Source organism: Empidonax traillii, unplaced genomic scaffold (genome assembly GCF_003031625.1).
Source record: "Empidonax traillii isolate 1590-97213 ecotype Southwest subspecies unplaced genomic scaffold, ASM303162v1 scaffold158:size1480230, whole genome shotgun sequence".
Classification (NCBI taxonomy): domain Eukaryota; kingdom Metazoa; phylum Chordata; class Aves; order Passeriformes; family Tyrannidae; genus Empidonax; species Empidonax traillii.
In genome coordinates, this window is record NW_020955351.1 from 1,036,573 (window position 1) to 1,062,713 (window position 26,141).

Genomic DNA, 26,141 nt, shown 5'->3' on the forward strand with positions numbered 1-26,141 from the left:
GGGGTGGCTTAGAGCAGCCCAGCTGCAGCTGTTAGGGACATCTGTGCAGGTTTTGCTGGCCTTCTCTCTGGTGTGGGAATACCTGGCTCGAGATGTGCACAAAGCAGGTCGCTGAGTAGGTGTTTATAACCCTAAAGCACCCCCAGGAGCCTTGGAGAAGTAACAGAAGTAACAGTTCAAATCAGGTTGTGTTTTTGCTCTCAGATTTCAGCAGATAATCACAGTGCGGCTTTCATGCGTGGTGTCCCTTCCCAGCCCCTCTTCCCTTCCAACCTCAGCCCATGACCCCTCAGACCAAAAAGAGATCAAGGACCCTCAGATTGTTTTTATGCTTTCCCAATGCTCTCCTCTCCCCTCAAGAGGCATTAATGGGTACTCAACCACAGTAAGAACTGCTTAAAGGTTTTACTAATGAACAGCCTAAGAGCATCCAAATCCACAAGCTGATGATGAAGCTGAGCTGCAGGGTCCTCTTGGTGAGATGCATAGGGGAGCCAAGCCTCGATGCTATTCCCTTTTTTTGAAACCACTCACCTCGCCTCTGCTGAGCTTTCCAAGCGTCCCCTGCAGTAGTGCCACTTGACAGTGGCACTCATTTCTCGGGAGTCCATAACTCTCTTCCTATGCCACATCCACTGAGAGTGCACCTGGACCCAAACCCCTTGGCAGCTATGGAGCCCTAACAGCAATTGCTCGTGATGGCTGCTCCTGGCAGCAGCTTCGGCACTTGTTTTTCCGAAAAAAAAAAGGTAGGAAGGAGAAAGAGTTGAATATGAGGGGCTGAATGCTCAGTGAGGGTGCAGGCAATGAAAAGGTGGGTTGGGAAAAGAAATGGAAAGAAATATGCATTAAGAAAAAATACAATATAAAAAAGCCCCAAAGACCAAAAAAACCCCCCATTTCCTTAGTCTAAAATCTCACAGATTGTGGTCCAAGAGTCAGCACAGGTCAGGAGAAGGATGTGAAGAAGGGCTCTCCAGAATCTGGCTATATGCGCTCCCCTTTGCTGTTCTCCCACATCAGAAGCACAGAGTGGCTTTGCCCAAGAGTCTTCCTTGCCACCACAACCAGCTCTTTGGGGTTTTCAATTCACCACTCTAAGGAGCTGTATTTAGAAACTTCCAAAGCCTCTCCCTTCAGCAACGACAGTCCTCAAAACCTTCCTTCCCTTCCAAGGGCTCCAAAATCCCTCCTCTGTGCCTTTCCACTTAATGATTCACTTTGCAAAGCCAAACTAACGTGGAGCAGCTGGGACTGATGTTCACCATCCCTCCCAGACACATCATTAAAGACTCCAGCTTTTGGCCCTCTCTCTCTCTCCTTGCTCCTCTGCACAGGAACAGGCCAGGCTTCCCACCGCACGCAGAGCTCCAGGTAACAAATAAAACTTGAGGCTATGGGCAGGAGAATGACATGTATTTCATCCCCCAGCCCCTTCTGCAGGTCCCAAGGTGAGGTGAAATGGGACTCTTATCTCTTCATGCACCAGCCTATAGGAAAACCACTTGTTCTCCTAATTGTCAGCACACAACCCCTTGGCAAGACCTGGATGCTGCCTTTCATTTTGCACCTGCCAAATCCACAGAAATATCAATTTCCTGAGCTGCCAGGGACAAAGGAATGCAAACTACTTTAGACCTTTCGGCCCTCTGGACCTCTCTGTGATGCCAACAGCTGGGAAGCAGCCTGCTCCAGCACTGGGAGATGCTCCGAAACAATCTGTCCTTGGACATGGTTGCAAAATCAGCCCTGTTTACCAAAACCCCTCCAAGAGAAGCAGTGCTGCTGGCCGGGGAGATCCCCTTCCTGGTGATCCTGCAGCCAAAAGGGGTCGCACAGTCACCAAAGGGCCAGTGTAAAACTGGGACAAACCCTGCTGGGCCTCAAGCAGCTGCACGGCAGAGCTGCTCTCCCCCAGCCCTTATCAGAGCCAGCAGGTCAGCACCAACATTGCCTTCAAATCTGAGCCTTCTCTGGAGAAGAAGCCGATGGGGGATTTAAGGGGTAGGAGGCAGGATGAGGAGAGATTAACTCAGACTTTGCTGCCCAAAGCCAGACAGGCTGCACTGCACAATCACGCTGTCGAGATGACATTTGTCTGTCCTATGTTACAGGAGACCCTGTTTAGCTGCCAATAGTTCCCTCTCCCTTACAAAGAGAGATTTTACAAGCATTAAGGACGCACCGGTGAGGGCTGAACCAGTGACCTACCTACGCTGCTGCAGGTGTCAGCACAGATAATCTGGACCTTGCTCTGACCTCAGGACCAGCCCCAAAAAAATAGGGCAGCAGCAATGAAAACTATCCTTCATGGTCACAGATGAAAGAGCACAGGCTGGCTTTGGGGTGATGTTTCGGGAGGGGAGTCCCACACGCAGGGACAGTGCTGATGCCGCAGTATCCCGCAGGATGCGGGCTCAGCCCAGCAGCACGGGCCAACCCCGCTGTTGTCACAGGGGTGTTGGTGCCCCTCACCTCTATCAGCTCGCCATTTGAACCGTTTTCCCCCACTCGGTTGCTGGGCACAGCAAGGCCGTTTCCATGCGGATGGCTGTTTCTCCCCGTTGCCGTGGTGACGGCACTGGGCGCCAGCAGGTCGGAGGCGGGAGAGCAAGGATTGTATCTCCCCGGCACTCCCCAAGGGCAGTGGGTACATCTAATCCGGCATTGCTCCATTTTATGCCTTTGAGAAGCACGGAGGAGATATCAAATGACCAGCGCGGCTGTGGCGAGCAGGCGCTCGGAGGGATTCAGTGCTGCTCATTGCTCTTAAAAACACCTTAAAATCACATCCAACAGCGGGCAGACGGCCCTTGGCAGGGGTTCCCTGCCACCTGCCTGGCTCTCACCCCTCCAAGCCTCTCAAGCAGCTAGTCCCACCCCAACTCTCAGCTCCAGCACCCCCACGCTGTCCTCTGGCAGGGCTCTGGCACGGGACTGGATATCAGCGCTGCCAGTGCAATCCTCACCAGCTCAATCCAAGATAACCAGAAGCTGCTGCCCAGTTCATCAGGCACTGGAATGGAGATAGGGTGCTGAGCCACAAAACTTCCTGTCATACCCCTCTGTCTGCCTGCCTGATGCTGTTGCAACACACCTGGATAGAGGAAGGACACTGGCAGAGGGAAGGATGAACCTGTGCAAGAGAAGCTTTCAGAGGGGAATGATGCACTGCTCAGGGAGTCCTCTGAGCAAAGCCAAGGCTGCTCTGGCCCATGCTTACTGTATTGCAAAGCTGCTGGGGAGAAAGAAAGAGAAGGGCAGCCATGGAGAGTAGAAGTAAAGTGTTCCTGGCCTTAAAAAGACTGAACTCAAACTAGTTCTGTCATCCACAGAAAATAAACTCCTCCAAAGGCTCCAGTTCATACCTGGACAGAGTAGAATGCAGAAAATGCTGGGGACTTTGTAGTGTTATCCGTGACTTTCTGCTGCCTTGTTTCAGTTTTTCTTCCCCAACGGCCAAATGTTGTGCTGCTTCTCTTCTAGAAAATCACCACTGGCAAGCATCTCTCCCTGTGGTCCTTCTACCTGTGGCCAGCCAAGGGCCTTGGACTCCCACTGAGCCATCTCCCTCTAAGTTCCTGTAAAACTGCCCTCAAATTTGCAGCTACACTTGGCATCCTCACTGAGGGCAGCAATCACCCCACTAGCAAACTGCAACAGCTAGAAGGTGCCCTAGGAAAAGGTGCAACCTTCAGGAGAAAATAAACAAGAGACACAGTAAAAAATTACCTCAGCACAAATGCAGCAAAGCCTTGTGCTTGTACAGTGTCCTCCACTCCTGATTAACCAAGAGAGGGCCCACATGTTACCCAGAAGCTGCAGCACAGCCCTGAGCAGCCGAAGACAATGGGCACTGCGCCCCTTTCCAGTTCTCCTCACATGCAGGGCCACGGCAGTCGCCCATGAATTAGCAATTTCCAGACTGCTGGTTTAAAAATGGTGCAGTATTTTTATGCCAAAACATCAGGGAAAAAAAAAAAAAGGAAAAATAATGTTCCATTCAGGTTTTTTTTCCATATTCTGAGAACTCATTTCCTTACACAATAAGTACAGCTCTTCCCCAAGAGAAACAGAGGCAATCAGACCTTGGCCAGCTCTAGTAGGGGCCAGGGTTGCCTGACGAGCAGCCAGCACCAGGCTGGGACTGCTACAGTGACTGACTGCACAGCTCAGCCCACATCCCCCACAGCCCTTGTTAAAAAAAAAAAAAAAAAATTAAAAGCTATTTCACCATCCTCTCCTTCTGAGGAGTACTGGGCCAGAAAAGCTCTTTGCAGCCATGTAACAAGATAGGGAAGCATAAAGAAGCACAAGGATTCAGCCACAGCAATGACTGAAGCTTGGATAGCAAGGCAAAAGCAAACCCACAAAATCCTGTCCTGTTGCTTGTCCACAGGACCAACAGTTTGCTCAGCAGCATTCATTTATCTGATAAAGGCTCACAGAAGGACAAAAGCTGTCAGAGGGCCACAAGTCCCACTTGCCATCCCTTTACCACCTCTCTGCCCACAGCCCTGAGAGATTCTGCAAGAAAAGCTGGCAGAAAAGCAGCAAGGGGGAGAACATAAACCAGAAAGACAAAGAGACTTCTTAAAGAATCAGAAATCTGATTCTTCTAGCTGGGTCAAAAGGATCAAGGGAAGAGCATAATGGATGCAGCACCTGAGCAAAAGGAAGGTCCTGTCAGTACATACAGGGAGCTGAATCAGGGCCAGCCATGAGCACTGGAAGGTTAATTGAAAGGAGTCTTTAGTAGGGGCACACCATTAATGGATCCATAGGTTTGAATCTAGTGGGATTTCTGTGGCTTGCTGTCTAATGCCACTTATATAAGAAATAATGCAAGTGTCCTGTTTTTACTGTTTGCTTGGGTTTTTTTTAAAGCAAAGGCATCACAAGAAGTAACAAAAGATGGGATTTTGCTGCCAGTCAAACAAGGTTTCCAACTCAAGCATCTCCTTGTCACTTTAGTGCCTGTCTGAAAAGCCACGGGCTCAAGAGCTTTCTGGTATGCTCAAGGTCTGTGTAGGAAAGCACCCGAGAACTGCACACGGGAAAATGGAGGAAAGGTTCAAAGGAAAATCACATCCATGCTCCAGACACGCATGCTTAGAGGGACTGACACAAACAGGGATGCTGCCAGGTTGTTACAGAGCAGCAGCAGGTTACAGGGGGGGATCCCAGACTTCAGGAAGGTCCCGATTGTGTGTTCTCAGCCACAATGTTCTGCAAAGAGGCAGGGAGCAGCACATGGAAAACCCCAGTGCCTGTGCCCAACCCAAAAGCAATGGACAGGCAACAGCTCCTCTGCTAAGGAAGCTGTGTTCAGCTTTGTCCTGATTTTGGCTGGGCCACTTACACACGATGGAGCCCTGCTTTCCCGGAGATGGCTGAACACTCACCTGCCCACGGGAAGTGGGAATTAATTCCATGTTTTGCTTCGTTTGCACGTGGCTTTTAACCACCCATTAACCTGTCTTTATCTCAATTCACAAATTTTCTTTTTTACTCCGCAGTCCTGCTGGTGGGGGATTGAGCGAGTAGCTGTGTGGGGCTGAGTTGCCAGCTGGGGTTAAACCACAAGCTTTCATCTCTCGATCAAGGACCATCAGCAGAAAATGACCAAAAGGCTAGACAAATGCTGTAAATGGAATAAAGGAAGAGTCTCTGAATACAAGTCGGGATAGTAATAATATATAAAAGGGGAAAACATAACTGAAGGCCAAGAATTCCTCTCCCAGCATCAGTTCATGTAGATAAGAATTTGAGAAATCTGCAGGAACTACAGAAAAGCCTTAGGTGGGAACATTCTTGAGCACACTTGTACTCCAAATTCCAGGAAGAGGCAGCAAACACCCATGTGATATGCCTGCATAGTCCAAGACACACCTCTGCCATCTCTTCTTAGCAAAGGAATTCCCATTTGCACACTCAGGTTTTTGGAAAACAAAGACAATAAATCAGACTCTTCAAGCAAGTTCTGTTTATTCCATTTTTGTCTTGTGTTGCTAACAAATCTTTGCCCTAATCTAAGAAAAATATCAGGTAGAAAACATCTCCCCTTTCCTGCCACCCTCCCCACCACACACAGACACAGTTTTTGTTTCTTAAACAAAAGAATCAAAATTTCAAGCATGAGAGACTTTTCTTTCCATACATTTCTGTAACAAAATTAACTCTGTTGTAGATATAAAATGCAGCAGCCAAGACCAGAGGATCTGCTACGCTACTCCAAGGCAATTAGTACCCAGAATGATCAGTTTGTCTGCAAACATAATAAGAAAATACTTAGCACGTACCCAGCACTTTTTATCCATGTATTTCAAAGTGTTTTACAAAAGCTGAAAATATGTTTTTGGCCTCATTTATGGAGAAGAAAACACCAGCTGGAACAGGAAGAGATTTGCCCTCAGCCACAGAACAATTTAATAGCAGAGCTAAGAACAGATCTCTGATCTCTGAGCCTGAAGTCCAACAATTTGTGCCACACTCTCTGCTCCACACAGGGCAGCCTGAATTTAGCAAAAAGCCCCGAATACAGAAATGCTGAAGTAGTTTATATTTTTGCCACTGAAAAAAAAAGTCTAAATGGAGCTATTTTAGTAAGGACAGACCTCCCGAGGCTGTGACACCAAGGAGTAAACCCAGTCTCAGATGACGCTGCTGAAAGCTTTGGAGAAGAAAAAAAAAAAGTCTCATACTGACGTGTGAACAGCTGTGAGAGTGGTGCAGAAAGGAGGTAAATCCATGATCTACAGTGTGCAAACGATTCTCCACTTGGAGCTTTAACTGAATGTTTGAGGAACAGATCACAGGATAAAAACCTAAAACCTTGACAAATAGTGTTATTAGATGGAGAGGAACTTGCAGCTAAAGCACGCACGGCCTGACACCTCCTCTGTTAGCAGTGTTCTGACCCACCGTCACTCCTGACAGACCTGAGACACCAACAGTGCAAACACCAGGAAAGGAGTGGTGAAATGCAATGTTTTCCCTAGAAATATGTTTAGCAAGGCCAGGAGTGCAAAGAAGTACCATGAGGCAGAGAGTAAAGGCTGATTCAAGGACCCCAGGGTATCCTCAGTTTCAAGGTCCATCATTCACGCCATAAGCAGGTACCAACACCCACACAGTTCTCCTGTGCATTACCAGCAAAATGAATGCATGACTCCCTCACTCCTCTTCACAGGCATGTGGCCACAATACATCACCCACAGCTCATTTTGGTCCAAACAAGACACCCACAGGGTCCTTTAGAGGGTTTCCTGTGTATTAGCACCAATTTTCTAATGCCTCCCCTGTACCTCCCATAAGAATGGGACAACAACAGGCTCCACCTTACGACAGAGCACCTCGTGATGTTGGGATGGTTGTGCTGCCTGGCAGCACTCAGCCCATGTGCAAAAACCCCCAAATGCTAGCCTACAACCAAAACCTTCATTTTTAAGAGAGAAGGGCAGGCCAGCATCCTCACCAGCCCACGGTAGCAGGTAATTACACCCAGGAGCTTAATTTATCATCAGCATAAAAACTGCTGTGGTCCAGCCAGCCCCGACACAGTGGCCAGCTGTGCTCTGAAGCCTGGGAACAGCAACCCGGGTTCTCACAGAGAACAGTGTATCAAACAGGGAGAGGTAAGCAACCTAAGTCGACAAGCTCATCTCCTAACTGCAAACCTGCAGCAGTGAACATTAATTCAGGTCTCCTTCCTGGGCAAACCCAAATGCTACTAATTTTCCACCTTCGTACTCTAACACACAGGGGAGTGCCAGCAGCTGGGTCTCTTCTCCCCCCAGCAGCAGAGCTGCAGATGGCCATGAAGATTCACCCCATGCTGCAGAAAAGTCCTTCTAACGTGACCAAGGAGCTGCTGTTGCTCCCCTACACCCTTCCCAGCCACCCATCTTCCTTCTGCACCCACCGCCTTGTGCATTAGAGACACAAACAGCTGCCCTGGCTTGCTGGAATTAACACACCACCTCTCACTTAGGAGCTTTTACAGATACTAAGGCACAAAGATTAAGTGACTTGCGTAAGAGTCAGGAACACACCTCACGTCTCTCAGTTGATTTCTCACACCTTCTTTCCTGACCTCTTGCATATCAAAATCACGTGAGCAGATTGTGTGGACTGAGAGCAGGATCTCGTTTCCCCAGCAATACCTAAGACACAAATGGGCAGCTGTACCCAAGCCCTCCCCAGGGCTCCCATCCATTCCCCTTAAGACAGGCTGTTTGTCCAACAAGGTAAGAGAGCACCGGCGCAGAAGGGAGCGCTCCACCGGTGTGATGCAAAGCCCCATCTCTGCCACCCTAAGTCCTGCAGCAGGATAGAAAATGGACATGCCTCTGACAAAGTAGGAAAGGAAACCTCAGCTACGCTTTGTTCATCCACAGGGATAGGGAAGGACAGCAGCGCTTAATGCAGTGGGACCCTCACAGCACAATCAGGGCCAGGAGAAACATCCACACCCTTAACTGGAGCAGATCAGCTTTCCTCAGCTGAGTGCCCCGCGAGATGCCACCAGCAGGAGCTCCCTGGTCAGGTTTCTCGGCACGAGCGATGGTTTGGTTTCCCGGAAGGTGTGAGTGTCTGGCCTTGGCGTGTCTGTGGCAGAGGCCCAGACCCAAGGAGAGCCGCTGGCGAGGCCCACTACGTGCAGCTGTGCCTCATGTGGAAGTTCACCACGTACTCGGCATTGGTGCGCTGCACTGAGATGGCAAAGGGCTCGAAGGGGTGGAAGGTGAAGGCCACCAGGCGCCGCACGGTGTGATTGATGGGCCGCCCCAGGAGTCCCGCCTGGATCTCGAACTTCAGGAGGCCGGAATCACGAGCGTAAAATCTGAAAGGAAGAGAAAGTCAATTATTGCTGTTCCCGACTATTGACTCTGCCATCTGGGCTCCTCACACACGGAGTGCCTTGTTCAGTCTCTGGTACTCCCTCAGGGGCAGGAGGTCCTCAGCTGGGTGTCGGGCTCTTGGCTATGCAGAAAAGTCCCTCCCGGGGCAGTTGTTTTCTACTGTCTAGAAAAGCTCCACTTCATTTTAGTATTAGAAGTGAAAGAACTCTGCCTGTCATTTTGGTGGACAAAGCTGATTTCACAAGGGGGAGTAAGTTTGGTTCAGACCCCACCTATGCTCTCCACTCTCTCTTAATGCAAGCTGCTCCCCTTGATCCCTAAAGCAGGTTTATTGTATAGAACTGAGCTTACTTCTCTTAGCAATGGCCTTCACTAAGAGTGTAAGGCTACCCCTTCCCCCTCCTGGTGCTGCCAAGGAAGGCTTTACACTGCTGTTCTTGTGCCTTGCTACCTCCTTGTTCAGCTGAAGAAACTTGACCCAATCCTGCTCAAGGGTGCCAAGTTGTACCGTACAGGCTTTGCAGTTCCTTTTACATTTCCATCAGAAAAGCATTAATGAGATAGGCTGGGCAGGAAGAACCCGGTGGATTGGATTCCACAATCACAGCAAGGGCAGAGATCAAGGTAAACCTAACATCCTTCTGCTGTCACACACCTGCCTATGGGTCAAGCTCACGTGTGTCTCCAAACAGGTGAGCTCTGGAATACAACTCCAACACAAGAGCAAATATTGCCAAGGGGACAAGGGGAGTCTGGGGAAGCTCTTTGCTTCTTGAACCTTCTCTGCACACAGAGTGTGACCAACATAAGCCCAGGTAACACCACTGTCCTCTACTGCTGTCAGAACACGGGACTCTCTGCGAGGATCCCACACTCCCCAAGATTTTGAAGGAGTTTCTGGATGTGGTACCTTCACAAATTAGCTGGACTCTAACTCAGATCCTCACCCTGAAGTTGTCTCAGTTCGTTAGACCATTTTCATTAGACCTCTTCAATTTTGAGCACAGAATTGCCATTTTGCCCCACAGCTGCTTCCTCTTCCACCAACACTTAGTATATGTGGGTATTTTGCATTTTCCTCTGGTTTTAACTCAAAGAATGCTTTTAATCTTGGAGCACATCTCCCCCCCGCCAGCAACACAATGCACTCAGCTCTCAGTCTGGAAGAACAGCTGATGACAGATACTGGCAATGCTGTTTCAGGAGCAGACATACTCCACATTTTAACAACACAGCCTATTGAGAACCTCATGTTCTTCCTGGAGGGCCACTCTCTTCTCCCTTCCTCTGAATCAAAGTGCCAGCCAGCCCTGCCTGAAAATTGCACACAAGAACCCAGCAAGAGAATCACAATCTTGGTATTTGGCTTTTCAAAAAGCCCTTTCCCTCCTACACAAGGCTGGGTATGCAGAGGGTCATTCTTTAAATAAAGCACAGTCCCCCATCTGCTCCTCTCTCCCCCAATTCACAACAATTTACTACTCAAGATGAAGCTCCCTGTAATCTAAAAGATGTGCTCAGTTTGGTATTTTTAAATGTATTTTTAAAAGTGCTCTGCAATCAGAGGCCATTTCCATGGGCTCTCACTCTGGGGATAAATTAGGCCCTGCAATATAAAATTGTATGTCAACAGAAACAGCAAGACCAGCCTTTTCAAACTGTAGGAAAATGGAAGATTTATCTGCAGACCAATTCTTTTGTTAAAAGGCTCCTTATTAGCCATCTAGATAGATTTTAGAGACCCCCTGCTATAGGTAGAGTGTGTTAGAGCCTCTTCCTCACAAGTGCCATCATTTCACCCACTGAATCTCTCTTCAAGCCTCCTGAAAAGAGACTGGAAGGCGGTGATGATGGAGAACCTAAATTCCTTCCAGCCTGAGAGCAAACAACCACCGGTCTCTTCCGTAGCCAGAGCTGAGAGTTGAACCTTCCGGGATGCAGAAAGGCACTAAGGGTTAAAAGGACACAGTACCCAGAAGTGCTAAATAGATGTGGAAAAGGTCTGGAGGCCTTCCTAGCTCACACGTTGTGCCAGGAAACTGCACACAGATTATAACACCCTTAGCTGCTGAAGGGTTTTCCATTCCAGACAATTACAGGACTTACATTACAAATCCTGTGGTCCCTCCTTTCCAAGCCCTCTACCCACAACAGGCAGCTGGCATTATTTTATTAATCCCTTTGTTTTGCATGTGGGAACCACAGCAGCACTATTTGAGCTACTGAATGGTTAAGGTTAGCGCCTCATCTTCTGCTTGCTTTCCAAAAACCAGGAGCCCCACTGCTCCGAGGCTCTATTCAAGTCCTAATTGACTCTGCACAGCTTTGAGCTTTAAAAGCTCTGGCTCTGAAATGCCGGTTTGCTCAGGGGAGGGAGGGAAGGTGGCACTTGGCTTTGTTTACTACAAAGACTCCACCGCAGCAAATGACTGCGGTTCTGCTCCCTTTTGTCCGCAGGAGCCGGGCGCAGGTTGGCGCTGGCAGACAACTGCCACCCTGCAAGTTTTCCCAACGTCAAGCATGACAAGGGGGAAAAGGGCAGGCTTTCTCTGCAGATAGCACGGAAGCTGGAGATCAAACCAAATCATACAGGCAGAAAAATCAATTAAATATACATAATTTGGGAATTGAGGGCGCAGGAATAATCAGAAGTTCCCCACCACCTGAGTCAGGGCCAGGGGAGATATGAAAGCACTTTTTGAGAATGAATTGATGAAAACAAAGTTGGGAAGCCGGCCAGAATGATCTCCCTAGGCTGCCTGAGCCCCCAACATGTGTGCAGTCACTAAACAAAGCACTCAGGCACTGAAGGCTCTCTTTGTTTTCAGAGCATAGGTTTGCTTCTGCAGTACCGTGAGTGGAAAGACTATTCTGCCTGGAGAACTCAGCCTCTTTGAGCCTTTTGGGCCAGAGATGTTGGATTTTTAACCAGTACTGCTGGCAGCCATGGCTGCAGCCAACAAAAAGAAATAAACAGTCCTGGTGTTTCTGCAAGAAGCATTGCAAACCTCCTTTTTCCCAGGCTCAGACTGCCAGCATCAAAGACTCAGACAGGAGAGGCTCTGAATGGCCCTCAGACCTGGCTAAAGCTCCTACTACAGACAGAAATTTCCTACAGAGCACTGAGAGAAGGGGTGTAAGAGGAGAAGTGCAGCTCCCAGGGTGTGAACTGTAAACAAGGGAAGTCTGAAAACAGCTAAATCAATACCAAAAGCATTATGAGTAACACCTAACCCAGCTGCTATGTTATTCACAAGACAAACCAGATAATCCTTGCCAGCTAAACCCGTGTGCTAAACCCAGGATCCTTCCAGCATAGGAAAGCAGGCATCCAGAACGGTATCATTCTGCAGCCCAAACACAACAGCAGCACTGCAAGAAGAGGAGGAGGAGGAGGAACAAGACCATTCATGTGGAAAAGGTCAGGCTTCACTACCCAAACCCTCCCCAGAGCAGCACAATGAGAAAACCTGAAGAAACCTCCCATATGAGTTACTGCAAAGGAGAGAGGCCAAGCTTTGTGGGACTGCTGAAATGAACCCTCTGGTGAAAGGGCTTCCTAAGCCAAAGGCCTTGATCTACTCCCTCCTGTTCACACGTGATGCCATGTGGCAGAGGCGATTGATTTAGGATGACTCTCACCCTGCTCCTCTCACATACAGCTTCTTGGCCTGTCCCATACCTTATGGGGTGATCACCACAGGTCTTGGGGCGCTCCATGACTGACACCCACTTGTCATCGTAGCTGAACAGGGAGAGGTCGAGGTAGGGGCTGCCGCTGTAGGACTGGGCGCTGATCGGGAGCTGCCCCAGCAGCCGCCGCACGGCCTCCGTGTGCCCTCCGTACTTGGCGTTCACGATCGTGTCCTTGAACCTGCAGCAAACCCAGAGACACGCTCTGTTCACAAAGGCCACGGGTGGACAGCACAACTTAAATAAACTAAGGAGGAAAACAATTAGGGAAAGCAAACAGCAGCAGGGTAAGAACCAAACCGGCTCACTTATAAAGATGTATCACAGTGATTGAGCATCAGCCAGTTCTGGTGACCTTTTTATCCTCCCTCCTCATTACTGTTTCTGCCCTGAAAGTCCAAACTGACAGAAGAAGACTGTGCCTACCCACAAGGTCTGGCCCAAGCTGCTCTGCAGTACAGGAAATAAACAGGATCAGAAACAGGGAGAGATGGATTAGCAGCTTATCAGTCAATCCAAGTTTTACCATGAAGCCTGGAAACAGCATAAGCAAAAGCCAGAGGGTTTCACAGTAACAGCTGAGCTATTAATGTTGACTTGAGAATCCTCCTCTCTCCAGCCACTGTGTTTTAAGGGAGAAACCTTAGATGAGGAAGAACCTTGACAAGAAGCACAAAGCTCTTCAGAAACTACAGTGAGCTAAAAGTTCTCCCTGAGGGAGACATTAACACAGGCTGGATTTCTCTTTCCAAATGAAATTTTAAGCTCTCCATGTGCAAGAACAGTCAGATAGCTGCAGGGATGTCAGACATCAAGGAGGGTAAAACACTTCCGTTTGACCAGACACACTCAGCCAAAAGCCAGCTCACTCTGAATTATTCTCGGTGATACTTTGCTGTGGAAGTTATAACACTCCTGCTACAGGCCCTTGTAGCCCAGAGGATGAAAAGATTCTCCTCTCCACTTTAACACAAGGCAGAAGTTGTTCTTCAGGAGTCTCTGGTGAGTCCTCTCAATCTCTCTTCCATTAATCATTATGGATTTCCTGACAGGCAGCTCTAGAAAGTTACAGACATAGTCAACTTCGTCACACTTATGTGACATCAACCTAAAATCAACAGAAGCTTAATGCCCATAAGTGAATGCCAAGTACTTTGGATGATGTGAAACAAGTCACTGGAAGAACAAAACACCCTGAGTCACATAAAAATATATTCCAAGAGAAATAACACACTCTGCCTCATTAAAAGCATGTTTGACTGTTAAAGCACATTGTAGAAAGGCAGGTTATTTTGGTATTTTGCTCAGCTTTCACAATAGGTCTAAGCACACGAGTTTCCTTTCTTCTAGCACAGTTTGATGAGAACCACAAGCTTGTGACTGATGTTGAGGAAAATGCTACAGAACACAGTTTGATACACACTAAATTCAAAGAATATCACTTGGCAAAATACGCCCAACTAGACGATGCCAGCATCTTGACAAATCATATCTCCAGGGACCAAAGCTACTGGGCAGTAACACTTTAATAACCTCCAGAAGAGCTATTGCTCAAGGAGAGATGGGAACATCTTTCCCTCAAAATTCTTCTAAGCACCAGATTCCCACTGCTTTGTGGCAATCCTCTAACAAGGCAGATGCTGTGGAATATAAAATCAAATGCATGAGGCTGCAAGGTGAACCACATATGAGCCTGCACCTTGCATCACCCTGCAAAGGGGACTAAAGGAACTGTTTTTGTCAGTAATTTGTTATTTGATACTGGCCTTCAGCGGACGGGGGTGAGCGTGTGTCTATACGGTATAAAGCATGCTCCAAATGGCTCACCGGCGCTGGATCTGCCTGGCAAAGTTGTTGCTGGAAGCTGAGCAGGGGAACTGGACAGCCTCACTGTGCAGGGTGGCATTCCTGAAGAGGTCACAGAAGTTCTCAAACAGCTCCAGCAGCTCGTCGGACGTGTTCTCGAACACGGCGATAACCTCCGTGGTCACCATGTTGTACACGACGAAGAACGAGGGCTGGGGAGAGAGGCGGAGGCAGAGGTTACCCAGGAGGGCATGGCTGGGGGAGCTCTCCCTTCCTTCTCCCCCACATCACACCACAGACCCTCTCCAAATTTCTCCACAGCGCAGGAGAATCTCACGTCCTCATGCTAATCCATATTCTCCCATTCAACATGTACCAAATGATCCACCTCTTAACTGTGATTTTTTAAGAAGAAAACTTAATGGGCTTCCTATTTTTCAACTCCACTTGGACGCAATAGTTATGTTTTCTCTTCCTCTCTGTCCCCTCCACTAAAACCAAAACACTTTCTCAAGTGCCAAATTTAATTTTCATTCCTGCTGACAAAAAGATTTTAGATCCAGTGCTAGCTGGCCATCAATTATTTTTTCGTCTCCTTCCCCTTCTTAATATTTGCATCACACAGAGATGAGCCTTTTTAGTGTACTGTGCACTACATCACTGCCTACAAAAAGTTGTACCCTCCAGGTACCCTGCCAGCACAGAAATGAAAATCTGAAAGACATTAATGCTTTCTTTTTAATGCTGACATTCTTGTGCAGGAAGACCCTTGTACTGCGCTGTGGATTTGGCCATGGCAATGTTTCCTGGCATGAAGTTGGGAAAAAGGTGACATTGTATCAGCACAGCTATATCAAAGGGAGATAACAATCCCATTCCATTGAGAAAGAGCAGATTTAATTCTTGGTCGTTAAAAGTAGCTTTCATTAGACACAGGAGTGCTGGCACCCCAAATAAGAACCTGCCCCCACTTCAGAGGTAATGAATTCTCGTGGTATATGCACGTGCCTGATTCATCTTCTGTCAATAGAGGCAACTTCTAAATGCTTCACCTCCTGCTCCCCAAAACAATGCTCAGGGATGACGGCAGGCACTCTGCCCTCCCCACCCACCTCCAAATATCACAAGGTTTGTTTGTTTTACAGCCCCAAAATAAACTGTGATAATACAATCCAGCCCCCACATGTCAAAATGAAGTGTGCTAGATGAGGTTACTCACTAGACTGCTGCCTAAGGAAAGGGAAGCCCTTCTGAAATAAAGGGTTGGAACAGAGAGAAAATAAGAGGAGACAGCAGAAGGAAACACTGTTTACATCACTGAAGACTGTAGGGAGTATCCTCCTACCTTAAATAAAAACGTTCCTTGTCCAGGTTAACACAGAGACACATCTACAGGATATCTTTGAGCAGAGAAACTACCCTCCCTGCTTTTTAGCAGCACCTGTAACACCAGCAAAACATCATCACAGCATGGGAGGCAGCAGCTGAGTGTCACAGAAATCACGCAGCAAAGCTGTCAAGTCTATCAGCACAGGCCTGGAACAGCAACAACAACCCCCAAGCTACATATGCACAGCACACGATTAAAGATCTTGAAGGATTCACTGCAGACCCAGACAAAAAACACGCAACCCACAAGTATAAACAGTGACTCCTCAACCTTCTTGGCAGAGAAGCCAGAGAGGAGAGAGGAGCCTGGAATTGTCGGATAGACGAGAAAAAAATCGGAGCTGTAGGTATTTTGTAAGCCAAGTTTTCTTCAGGAAGCCCTAAAAGCCCTAACACAACGTCTACACTCACAAAGGACTGTGGAGTCCACTCCACATCTGGAATTATCTCCTGGAAGAATTGAGAAATTAGATGCTTTTCCTCCAGCATAAAACCCAGTGCCTGAGGCTAAACCAACCACAACCTGTATCTTAAAGTAACCCCCAGGTGAAGAGAGTTGAGAGCTCCCAGATGCAAACCAGGCACAAAAGCCCCAGCAACCACAGCAGAGTGCGGAGCTAAGCTTGCCACAAACATTCTCATCAGGGTCAGGAGCTCATTCCAGACACCAGCAATGAGCAGAACGCTGCAGGCCACTTCCACAGAGCTTTAGTGTCTCTGAGACAGATGTTCAGTTTTACACCAATGAGCAAAGTGGATTAGATTAAGCCTTTCCTTTTTCCTAGCAAAGCCACTTCCTCAAACAAACACCAAAGAAGAGAAAAATAAAACAAAAGTCATCTTCCAGGAAGAATTAGACTAAGGCAACAAGCTAAGAGCTACTGTCTATTTCTTCTATGATCTAGGTACTTGTGGAAGAGAAGGGTATGAGAGAAAAACATTTGGGGAACAATCAGACCTACGTGCTGTACTGGAAATTTATTACAAATTCTCACTAAATACTTTCAACAGAATAAAACCCACGCTCGTTAAAGGAATAAAAACTGATTTTAAAAAAATCTCTCAGTTTCACAGAGCTCAAAATGTGGCCACCACTCAAACAGCAGTGAAAAGAAATGATCAACCTGCAGGGTGGTGAAACGTCTGGAGGGACACAGCAGTGACTGAGCTACATTTGCTGTAATTCCACTTCTTTAGTACTAAACTGAAAGGAGAAGCAATTGGCACATTAGCCAGATCTAAGAGCTGCTACTCCAATTTGGAGAGATCATAAATATCGTCTCTCACTGAAACTTGAAAGAGTAAGTATGTAGGCAGAACAGAAAAGGTAATTCTGCTGGGGAAAAAATGAAGACTATTATATTTGAAAAACGTGCTTGAAGATACATGAGAAAAGGGAGAGACTACCTCTACAATTTAAGTGGACTTTATGAAATATCAGCTAAAAATAAATTCAGCTGGGGATCTGGGCGGGAAAGACGGTTCTACAGCATCTACGAGCATGGGGAACAAACCCTGGAGAAAGGAGACTCACTAACCATGTCAGATCTTTTCTCTCTCATTTTTCAGCTGAGAAGGAAGAGGTGAAACTATGCAAACAAAAGACACAAAAGTTATTTAATATCAGAAGCATCAAATGTTCACATAAGAATGAAATCCTGGGGATCCTAAACAACATCCACAGGCTCAGCTAAGAAACAAGCATCGTACTGCTTGAGCACTTGCCCCAAAGCAGTGAGCAGCCTGAGGGCAGAGACAGTACCTGAGCAACCTAGTCTAGCGGAAGGTTAGGGGAGTTGGAAATGGATGATCCTTAAGGCCCCTTCCAACCCAAACCATTCTGTGATTCTATACCTGGGAAGGATCTGTCACCCTCAGCGTGACCACGTCCTCACTAGTGTATTTGATAAAGAGGTGGTTCTCATCCAGGAGCTGCATCTTCCACATGCGGAGCTGCCTCAGCTGGTCAAAGTACTGGAAGAACCTCCTCTTTGCTATGGCGCTTCCATCCTGCTCCGCCCTCCTCCACAGGTACACCAGCAGCCTGTGCTTCAGGGAATTGATGAAGGGCTCCTTGTAGGGGTTGGCCATCCCTGTCTGCGTGTCCCGCTGCACCTCGGGGTACACCGCAGACAGGGTCAGGAGGTCGTCCTCATAGCAGAAGCGACCGATGGTCCGCACATCGATGAACGTCCCCTCGGGCGTCACCTGGAAGACGTGGATGGTCTGCTGCTGCACCGAGAGGATGGCCAGGATGTTCTTGTAGAGGTACAGCCCCTGGTTGTGGGACAGGATGACCTTGTCGCACTTGAAGGTGCGTGTGTCGCACAGGCGGCCCGTGTGGAGGTCGATGATGTGCAGGGAGTAGTCCTCGAGCGGGGAGCGCGGGTTGGGGGTCACGGACTCGCTGTTGCGGTACACCTCGAAGAAGGGCGGGTGCGGCTCCTCGGGCAGGTAGGCGGCTGAGCCCACGATCACGTAGCGGCAGTCATCCGTGAACAGGCTGCACTCGCGGTTCAGGTGCTCCCCGTTGGAGGCCACGTTGGTGATGTGCAGCAGCACAAAGAAGCGCTCGAAGAGCCGCCCGCGGATGTTGACGGCCCGCTGGTCGCTGCCGTTGGCCAGGATCTCCCCCTCGTAGCCCTGCAGCAGGTCCTCGGCCGCCTGGCAGCCCTGGTACTCGTAGATCTCCAGGGAGGTCTGGTCAGAGGAGAAGGCGATGAAGTAGCGGCCGTCGGGGGAGAACTTGCGCAGGAAGCAGGGTGGCTTCTCCACGTTGACCACGGTGAAGTTGGGGAAGACATTCTGGTGGAAGACGCGGACCTGGTGCCAGTGGGTGCCGGCCTTGCCAGAGCTGATCCGTCGGCGCTCCAGACGGTGGATGACGTTCTGGTTCTGGATGCGCCGGGGCCGGATCGTGGGGGCCTCATGGTCCATGGTCGGGGTTCTACCTCATCCTCACCCTGCGGGGAGCAGCACACGAGCTCTGGAAGCACACGGGGTAGAGTTCAGGGGACCTGCTCACATGGACTCACAGCACCCCAGGGGGGTGTCTTAAAGGGGCAGCTGGATTTTGGGAGCAGGGAGATAACACAAGAGAGCACTGGGAGAAACTGGGAGAGGGATCTCAGCGGGAGGCGCCAGGAAACCAAGGGGAGCCCAGAGGTGACCCCAGTGCACGGAGGGGTGATGGTACCTGCAGGTCTGTCTGCTGGAGAGAGACAAGCAGCGAGGCACCAGGAGGGCAGGGAGGGAGTCGGGAAGAGGGGCAGGCACAGGTGGGCACCAAGGGAATGGAGGGAGCCCAAGGAGCCAGGGATAATCCACAGACCTGATAAATGGCAGGCCCGAGAAACAGCCTGGAAAGAACGGAGGGAGCTGAGGGCGAGGGGACACAGAAGGGGTGGCCGCGATGCGCTCGGGCACGCCTGCCGAGGTGGGAGAGGGGAGGCCCGGTCCTCCGGGGCTGTGCAAGGACTGAGCTTCAAGTGAAGCCGGGGACAGCTACGGGTCCGCCCGCTGAACGGAGCGAGGCTCCCAGCAGCTCTCCCGCTGGGCTGGCGGCTGAGAGGACACGGGGGACCCGGCAGAGGGCCCGGAGGAGGCCGCGGCCGCGCTCACCGCCGGGGCCGCGCCGGGTCCCATCACGCCATGGCCGCCGCCATCTTTCCGCCACCGCACAGCGCCGGGAGGGCGGCGCGGCCACTTCCGCTTCCGGCCGCGTGACAGCGAGGGGGGGGGGCCGGGCCAGAGGGGCAACGAGAGGCGGAGAGCGCCCCCTGGCGGCGGGAGGGAGCGCTGCGCCAGAACCCACAGCACCCATCCTGGAACCGTCCTGGAACCGTCCTGGAACCGTCCTGGAACTGTCCTGGAACCGTCCTGCACCTCCAGCACCCATTCTAAAACCATCCTGGATCCACCCTGAACCCACAGCACCCATCCTGGACCCATCCTTGACCCACCCTGGACCCATCCTGGACAATCCTGCACCCCTTGCACTTATCTTGCATCTCCTGCACCCACCCAGCACCCATCCTGAACTCATCCTGCACTCATCCTGCACCCACAACACCCATCCTGGAACCACTCAGAACCCACCCTGAATCCGTCCTGGAACCACTCTGTATCCAGCCTGCACCCATGCTGCAGCCTCTGCACCCCTCTGGCACCCCCTGCCCTGTACCCATTCTAGACACCAAACACCCATCCAGGACCTGCTAGACCTATGCTGTACCCCCTGCACCCACCCTGCACCCATTCTACATCCACTCTGCACCCACCCTGGACCCATCCTGCACCCACAGCACCCACCATACAACCATATGACCAGCCCCTGCACCCTATCTCAGCACCTCCTGCACCCCTCTTGCACTCTGCACACCCCATCCCAGCACCCTCTGCATCCCCACCCAACCATCCCCAAGTCCCCTGCACCCCCATCCCTGCACTCAAACACTCCCTGAGCCCCTCCATGCCTGGAGCACCTCCATCCCCAGGAGGGGTCTGGTATGGCCCCATCACTCCTGTATCCTGAGTCCCCACACGGGGACACCGCAGGGGACATCACACCTGTTGCCAGCACATTGGGGTGCACCTCAACCCTTCAACCCCAGCTCTGGCCACAGAGATTGGGGTCACCCCAGACACCTCCTCGGCCTTTCCAAGGGGCTTGAAAGCCTTTTGCTCGCCTTGGCTTTTACCAGCACCCCCTCCCGCTCCGTGCATTAGCGTCGAGGGCAGCTCCGAGGGGCACTTCTCCTTCAAAGGGAAGGAAGGAGGAATGTCAAGGGGGCCCTTGAGATCCATTTGCCATCCTCTTGCCAAGGCTGAGCTGGCACTCCGGCTCTTGGAGCCACTCCACTGGCAGGCATGGGAGCTGGAGCAGGAGCACGGGATGGGACTCCAGCCGGGGGCAGGAGAGCTGAGTGACAGCGACACCCAGCCAGTGTCACACCAGAGTGGCTGGGGGATGCTCCTGCCACACCAAAGCTCTCGCCATTGAATTCCCAGGGATCCTTTGTCTGTTCTATATGATGCTTTAGGGTCCAGCCAGCAGTGGGGCAGAGTAGGACCTCACCACCCAAGGGGCTGGGTGGCTCCAACTGCCTTCCCACAGGGATGGGGCAAGGCAGAATGCCTGGCACTCCCGAGCCTGGCACACCCTGGGTGACCCTCTGGGTGACCCCACTGCCACCCCACCTGCCTGCCCCGTTCCTCTCCACTGGTTCCATGCCCAGCAGCCATATCCCGTGTCCCTTCCCGGTGTCAGAAGGCGCGATGACAAGGCTAAAATTGATGGCTCCGGTGTCCCTCTTTGTCTCTCTGGCTCCTGCCTAATTAATTGAAATCCACCTTAATAGGATCAAACTAAATACCAAAGAACATCCAACCACACAGCAGCTGGCATGAAAACAACCGCCCGGCACACACACACATCGAGAAGAAGTTCACTGGACAAAAGGGTCGTTAAATACAGCAGCAATTAGTGCTCCCAGAGCTAATAACTTCATCACAGCAACCTTCCCACAGCTTCAGCCCCCTCCCCGGCACTTGGGAGCAGGTCGGAGGACCCTCACTGGAGCAGTTTCAGCCATCAGCAGGGATTTGCATCACGTGCAATAGATCTTATTGCTGGCACAAGGCTGGGGGCAAAGTTAGTCCCGGCTTATTTTGGCCTGAGGGGTGGCAAGAGGCAGGGGATCACCGTCCCAGACCACCCCCTCCCCCCAGGTGAATGTTGGGGAGTCAGGACTCCTGGGACATTTCCCACCTCCCACAGCATTTCATGCCACCCCATGGGGGTCCAGCACTGGGGGACACATTTTTATCCCCACCCTTCTTCTGGAGGACAGCAGGGAGGTGGGGTATCCCTCTGCACGTCCCCAGGCCAGAGGAACAGGGCAAGCCCCCATCTAGAGCCCACAGTGCTGGTACAGGGTTACTGGAGGCTGGTATGGGGGTCACTGGGAACTCATATGAGGTGACTGCAGGCTGGTGTGGAGGTTTCTGGGGACTAGTATAGGGGTTACTGGGAATAGGCATATGGAGGTTACTGGGTGCTGGACCAGTAACTCCTTCAGCCTCACAGAGCAGCTGTGGGTCCATGGCTTTGGGTCTTACAGGGCTAGCTTTGGTGGAAGCCCCTTTAGCAGCGTGTTGTGCTGAGGAGAAGGATCCTCCATGCCTTCACCAGCCCCACCACTGCCTGCCAGCGCTACGTCCACCTCCAGCCTTTCTCCAGAGCCAGCAGGTGGGTTAAAAAAAAAAAAAAACCAATAAATCTTTCAGCTGATTTGGATAATTTTTCCTGTTCCTGAAGCAAGGACCCTTCTTTCCAAGATGATGGTAGCAACAAACTTCAGCTGGGGAAACTCTTGTTGGTGTCAGTGAAGAGCATGTGAAGCAGACAGAGACCTTGGGTGTATCTCATCTTTCAAAAAAACAAGGATGTAATTCAATATTTATAATACTTGCAATATTGAACATTTACAATATTACAGCATTTACAATGAAAATTACAGCATTTACAATATTGAATATTTACAATATTCCCCAAATCTGGGGAGTTACTTCAATCATATTTTCAGAGTTTGGGGCTCCCATTGCATGGGGATCCATGTACACATCTGCACATTTTCATATGCCACCACAGCATTCCTTGCTCTGGTTTTAAATGGCACCAGCAACTCCTTTTGGAATGGAAATGGATGAATTTTGGAGGCTGTTAATGGGATCACCACAATCCCATGGTCTATGGGTCTGGGGCCACTGGGTGTGGGACTGGGCTCTCTTCTTGCTCCTGGTGCTGTCTCTGCTTGAAGGCAAGATATGCTTTAAACACCCTCCAAAACTTTCCTGATCTTTGCAAAACACTCCATTGCAGGTGCCGAGCACAGGCAGGACCAGAGGGGCAGAAGCCGGGCGGTGCCTGGTCCTGCCGGGGTGCCCATGGCATGGCTGGGGGTGAGTGCCACTGCTGGAGAACAGGGATCCCCCAAACACAGGGGACGGGCAGGGACCAGCACGCTCATGGGCAGGGGGACAGCAGTATCCTCTCCGCTGCAGGGTGTTCGGGCTGGGCGGGGGGATCCAGCTGCTCCCCACCCCACGGAGAGAGATGGAGCTGCCCACCCGCTTAACCCACAGCCAGCTCCCCGTGTGTGGTGACAGCCCTGTCCCCTCCCACACACCCACCACAGGACACCGGTCCTGTCCCCACCGTGCCACCCGCGGGGTGACAGCCCTGTCCCCCACCATATACTCATCACAGGGTGACAGTCCTGGCCCCCCCTCCCCCCGTGCCATCCATGGGAGTGACAACTCTGTGTCCCCCGCGCCACCCATGGCGTGCCAGCCCTGTCTCCCCGCCGTGTCCCCCGTGGGGGGACAGCCCCGCAGCCTCCTCCCGGCTGATGCGCAGTGACATTTCCAATCTGTTGCCATGGGCGCTCGGGGACTTTTGCTGTGGAGGGGAATCGCGTTTCGCCCCCCTCCTCCTCCTCCTCCCCTTCCCTCCCTCCCGATGACGTCATGGATGACCACGGTGGTGACAGGGCCACCTGTGGGCTGATGAGGGGTTTAAAGAGACAGTCTGCAGCTGCAACAGGAGCCCTGGCTATTGTCTCCGCACCTGAGAGCGGGGTAACCTGCAGCCCCTAGACCATCCATCCATCCATCCATCCATCCATCCATCTATCTATCCACCCACCCCATCTCATCCATCACATCCCATCCATCCCACCTCATCCCCGCATCCTCTGCCTCCATCACTGCAGATCTCCCGGGACCGGGGCATTCCAAGCAGGGTTCCGTATCCCTTCCCTGTAGAGGCTTCTCCAAGGTAAGGCTGCGCTCCGTGCCCCCCTGTCCCACTGGGGACCCCGGTGGGCTGCAGCCCCAAACGCTGCTGACAGCGTGGAACGCTAGCAGCGTTTGGGGCTGCAGCTTGGAGGGATCCCCCGGGAATCCAAAGCCTGGATGGCGTACCCACACCTTGGAAAGAAGACAGAGCAATCCCTGAGACAACAAAACCCCTGAGGTGGCATTTTCCTGCTTGCAAAAAGGGGCTGGGATGCTCCTGCCTGGGGTAGCACTGAGGTGTGGGGGGGTCTACAGGGTCTTCATCCCTTGTCAGACAGCATTCCCAGACTATCACGGAGCATCTGCCTTCTGTCTGTGCCAACCCTCTGGAATGACCCTTGAGCATCTCTTTGTCCCCGCAGTGGTCCTTATGAAGGGGACCCTCAGAGCTGGCACCATGTTGTGCACCTGAAACCCACCATGGCCAAGCCCTGAGGGGCTACTGGTGATTCCAGGAGCCACGAGTGATGCCAGGAGTCATGGTGCAGGTTGTAGGAGCAGGCAAGGGCAGGAGGAGAGGAGCTGCACTCCTCATTTTAGGGGAAGGAAGGACCATCTCTGCCCTGTCCCCAGGGCTTTGTCCCACGGTCCTTCCAGCTCCAATGGGGTGAGCAGCAGGTAAGTGCCTCTGTTTGGTGTCACTTGGATGTGTGGGCAGGGAGCGAGGTAGAAAAAGGGTCTGTGAGAGGCTTGGAGAAGAGTAGGTTGGAGATGTGTGTGCAGGGATTGGTGTGTGTGTTCACCCTGAGAGGAAGGTTATGTCCCTTCCCGCTGGACATACCCCAGTGGTGACCATGCAAGTCGCCAAACTCCTCGGCAGTTCCCACCAAGCACTCCTTGAAGGTCTTCCCAAGCCCACAGCTGCCTGCAGTTCCAGATCCACTGGAGCCTGCATGGACTCCCAACAGCTACAGAGCCGCTGGTCACACAGGGTTTGCTGTCATGGGAGCAAAGCAACTGGGGCAAACCCCACGATGAATAGCCTGGGCGGCCTCTGCAGCCTTCCCAGGAACAGCTGGCATGGGAACATGGGGCAGGATGGGCAGGGGACCACACAGCACTTACTCTGTGGCCCATCCTTGAGGATCTGAGCAAACCCAGGGATGCAGCTGCCCCCGGTACCCTGGGATTCTGCCGGAGTCAGGCTGTCTACATCCCGCTTCTGCAGTGCTGCGATCTGAAGGAATAGGCAGTGGCACGTTTCTGCCATCCATCCCTCAAAAGATGCAGAGGGATTAGGCTGGGCCTGGTTTTTGAGTGGAAGTAGCAAAAATGTGAATTGTCTGACACGTGGCAGTTTCTGCCTGGGTGGCTTTGGGTGTTTGCCCGCTTGGTAGCAGCGGAAGCACAGGGACACAGCCTGGACTTCTCAGCAATGGCCTGGGAGATTTAGAAGGAAAACCCACAGCCCCCTGTGATGCTCTGTCACCTTTGCCCCCATTGCTGCCATGGGCACACCCCATGAGTGCCATCTGTAAATCTGGGAGCTCTGGTTATGCTCAGCACCCCAGCGTGGCACAGGGCAGCCCTGGGTGGGCTCAACTTGCTTTGTAAGGCTTTGGCAAGGCTGAGGCTGCTGCTCCACAGGCAAAGCTCAGAGGGGATTAAGGGTCTGTGGCAGAGGGATGTTTAGGGTGTTTACTCCCAGGTGCACAGTCGGGCTCATCCCCTCCCTGCACATTGCATGGGGCAGAGGCTGCTTGAGCAGCAGCCATGGAAAGCAGGAGCTGATTTAATAGCAAATAGGCATGGGTGAGAGCTGCCTGTTTTTCCAGTGGCTCTAAAAGGTGCAAATAGAGCTGAAGAGACACGGAGCGTGGGGTCTGGCTCGTGCAGATGTACACATGGAATGGGCAAGGGATGTACAGCACGCAGGAGGAATTGTGGAGTAGTGGCTGTCTGAGCCCAGCGGTCCAGGGATGCATTATGTAGCTGGCTTTTTCCTGCTTCAAAATCCTGCAGGAGCATGTAACCATAAGGGAACTCTTGCCTGTGTGTGAGGGCATCCAAATACACACACACACACACACACACACACACACGTGTCCTACCCCAATACATCGTGGAACCAGGGAACACCAGCACATGAGCTGGTTACGCTCCCAGCTCCCCCCGGCAGGCGCTTCCACCTCCCCCATTCCCTCCGGGGAAACTCCTCCAAGGCTGGTAATGGATAACACTGCCAGAGCACGGGCTTCTTTCTTGACCCTCCTTCTGGCATCATGCAAATTTCCCTCTGCCATCATTGTAGTCTTTAATTTGAGATGGTGCCTTAGCTTGAGGGTAAATGCCTGTTTGCCACAGGGATGGGGTCTCCAACAGGGATTTCTCTGGGTGGGGAATGAGTTTCGGACCTTGCTCTGGTGGTGAGGAATACAACCCTTTGCCCACAGGAGGCAGAGTTAAGGAGAAGTGGCCAATTCCACCTTCAAAGCTCCTCCTTGGTCTGTATTTTCTCATCAGGGTCTGAGCCCACCCAAGGCTCAGGATGTTGCTGTGTGCTGGAGTGACGGCTCCCTCTGGTCAAAC

General features: G+C 51.3%; 1 protein-coding gene across 3 annotated transcripts; it reads right to left on the reverse strand.

Annotated features, from left to right (window-relative positions):
• Positions 1-5,530: 5,530 nt before the first annotated feature.
• DET1 (DET1, COP1 ubiquitin ligase partner) lies at positions 5,531-19,396 on the reverse strand. Of its 3 annotated transcripts, XM_027884970.1 has the most exons (5): positions 19,374-19,396; positions 17,607-18,738; positions 14,385-14,575; positions 12,547-12,738; positions 5,972-8,845 (listed from the first exon to the last, which is right to left on the reverse strand). In XM_027884970.1, exons 2-5 carry the CDS (start codon positions 18,687-18,689, stop codon positions 8,656-8,658), a joined length of 1,656 nt encoding a protein of 551 aa, XP_027740771.1. In that variant the 5' UTR covers positions 18,690-18,738; positions 19,374-19,396; the 3' UTR covers positions 5,972-8,655. The 3 variants fall into 3 exon arrangements, with proteins under 3 accessions (XP_027740772.1, XP_027740771.1, XP_027740773.1); XM_027884971.1 differs by lacking the exons at positions 5,972-8,845; positions 19,374-19,396 and adding an exon at positions 5,531-5,932 and having other exon boundaries at positions 12,542-12,738; positions 17,607-19,102; XM_027884972.1 differs by lacking the exons at positions 5,972-8,845; positions 19,374-19,396 and adding an exon at positions 12,087-12,236 and having other exon boundaries at positions 17,607-19,102.
• Positions 19,397-26,141: the final 6,745 nt, after the last annotated feature.

Coding starts and splice junctions, on each gene's coding strand:
- DET1 (XM_027884970.1), bottom strand. CDS start 18,689: ATGGACCATGAGGCCCCCACGATCCGGCCCCGGCGCATCCAGAACCAG. Junction 12,739..14,384: donor GCCAGGCAGATCCAGCGCCG/GTGAGCCATTTG, acceptor GGTTTGCTGCAG/GTTCAAGGACACGATCGTGA. Junction 8,846..12,546: donor TGTGGTGATCACCCCATAAG/GTATGGGACAGG, acceptor TCTTCCTTTCAG/ATTTTACGCTCGTGATTCCG.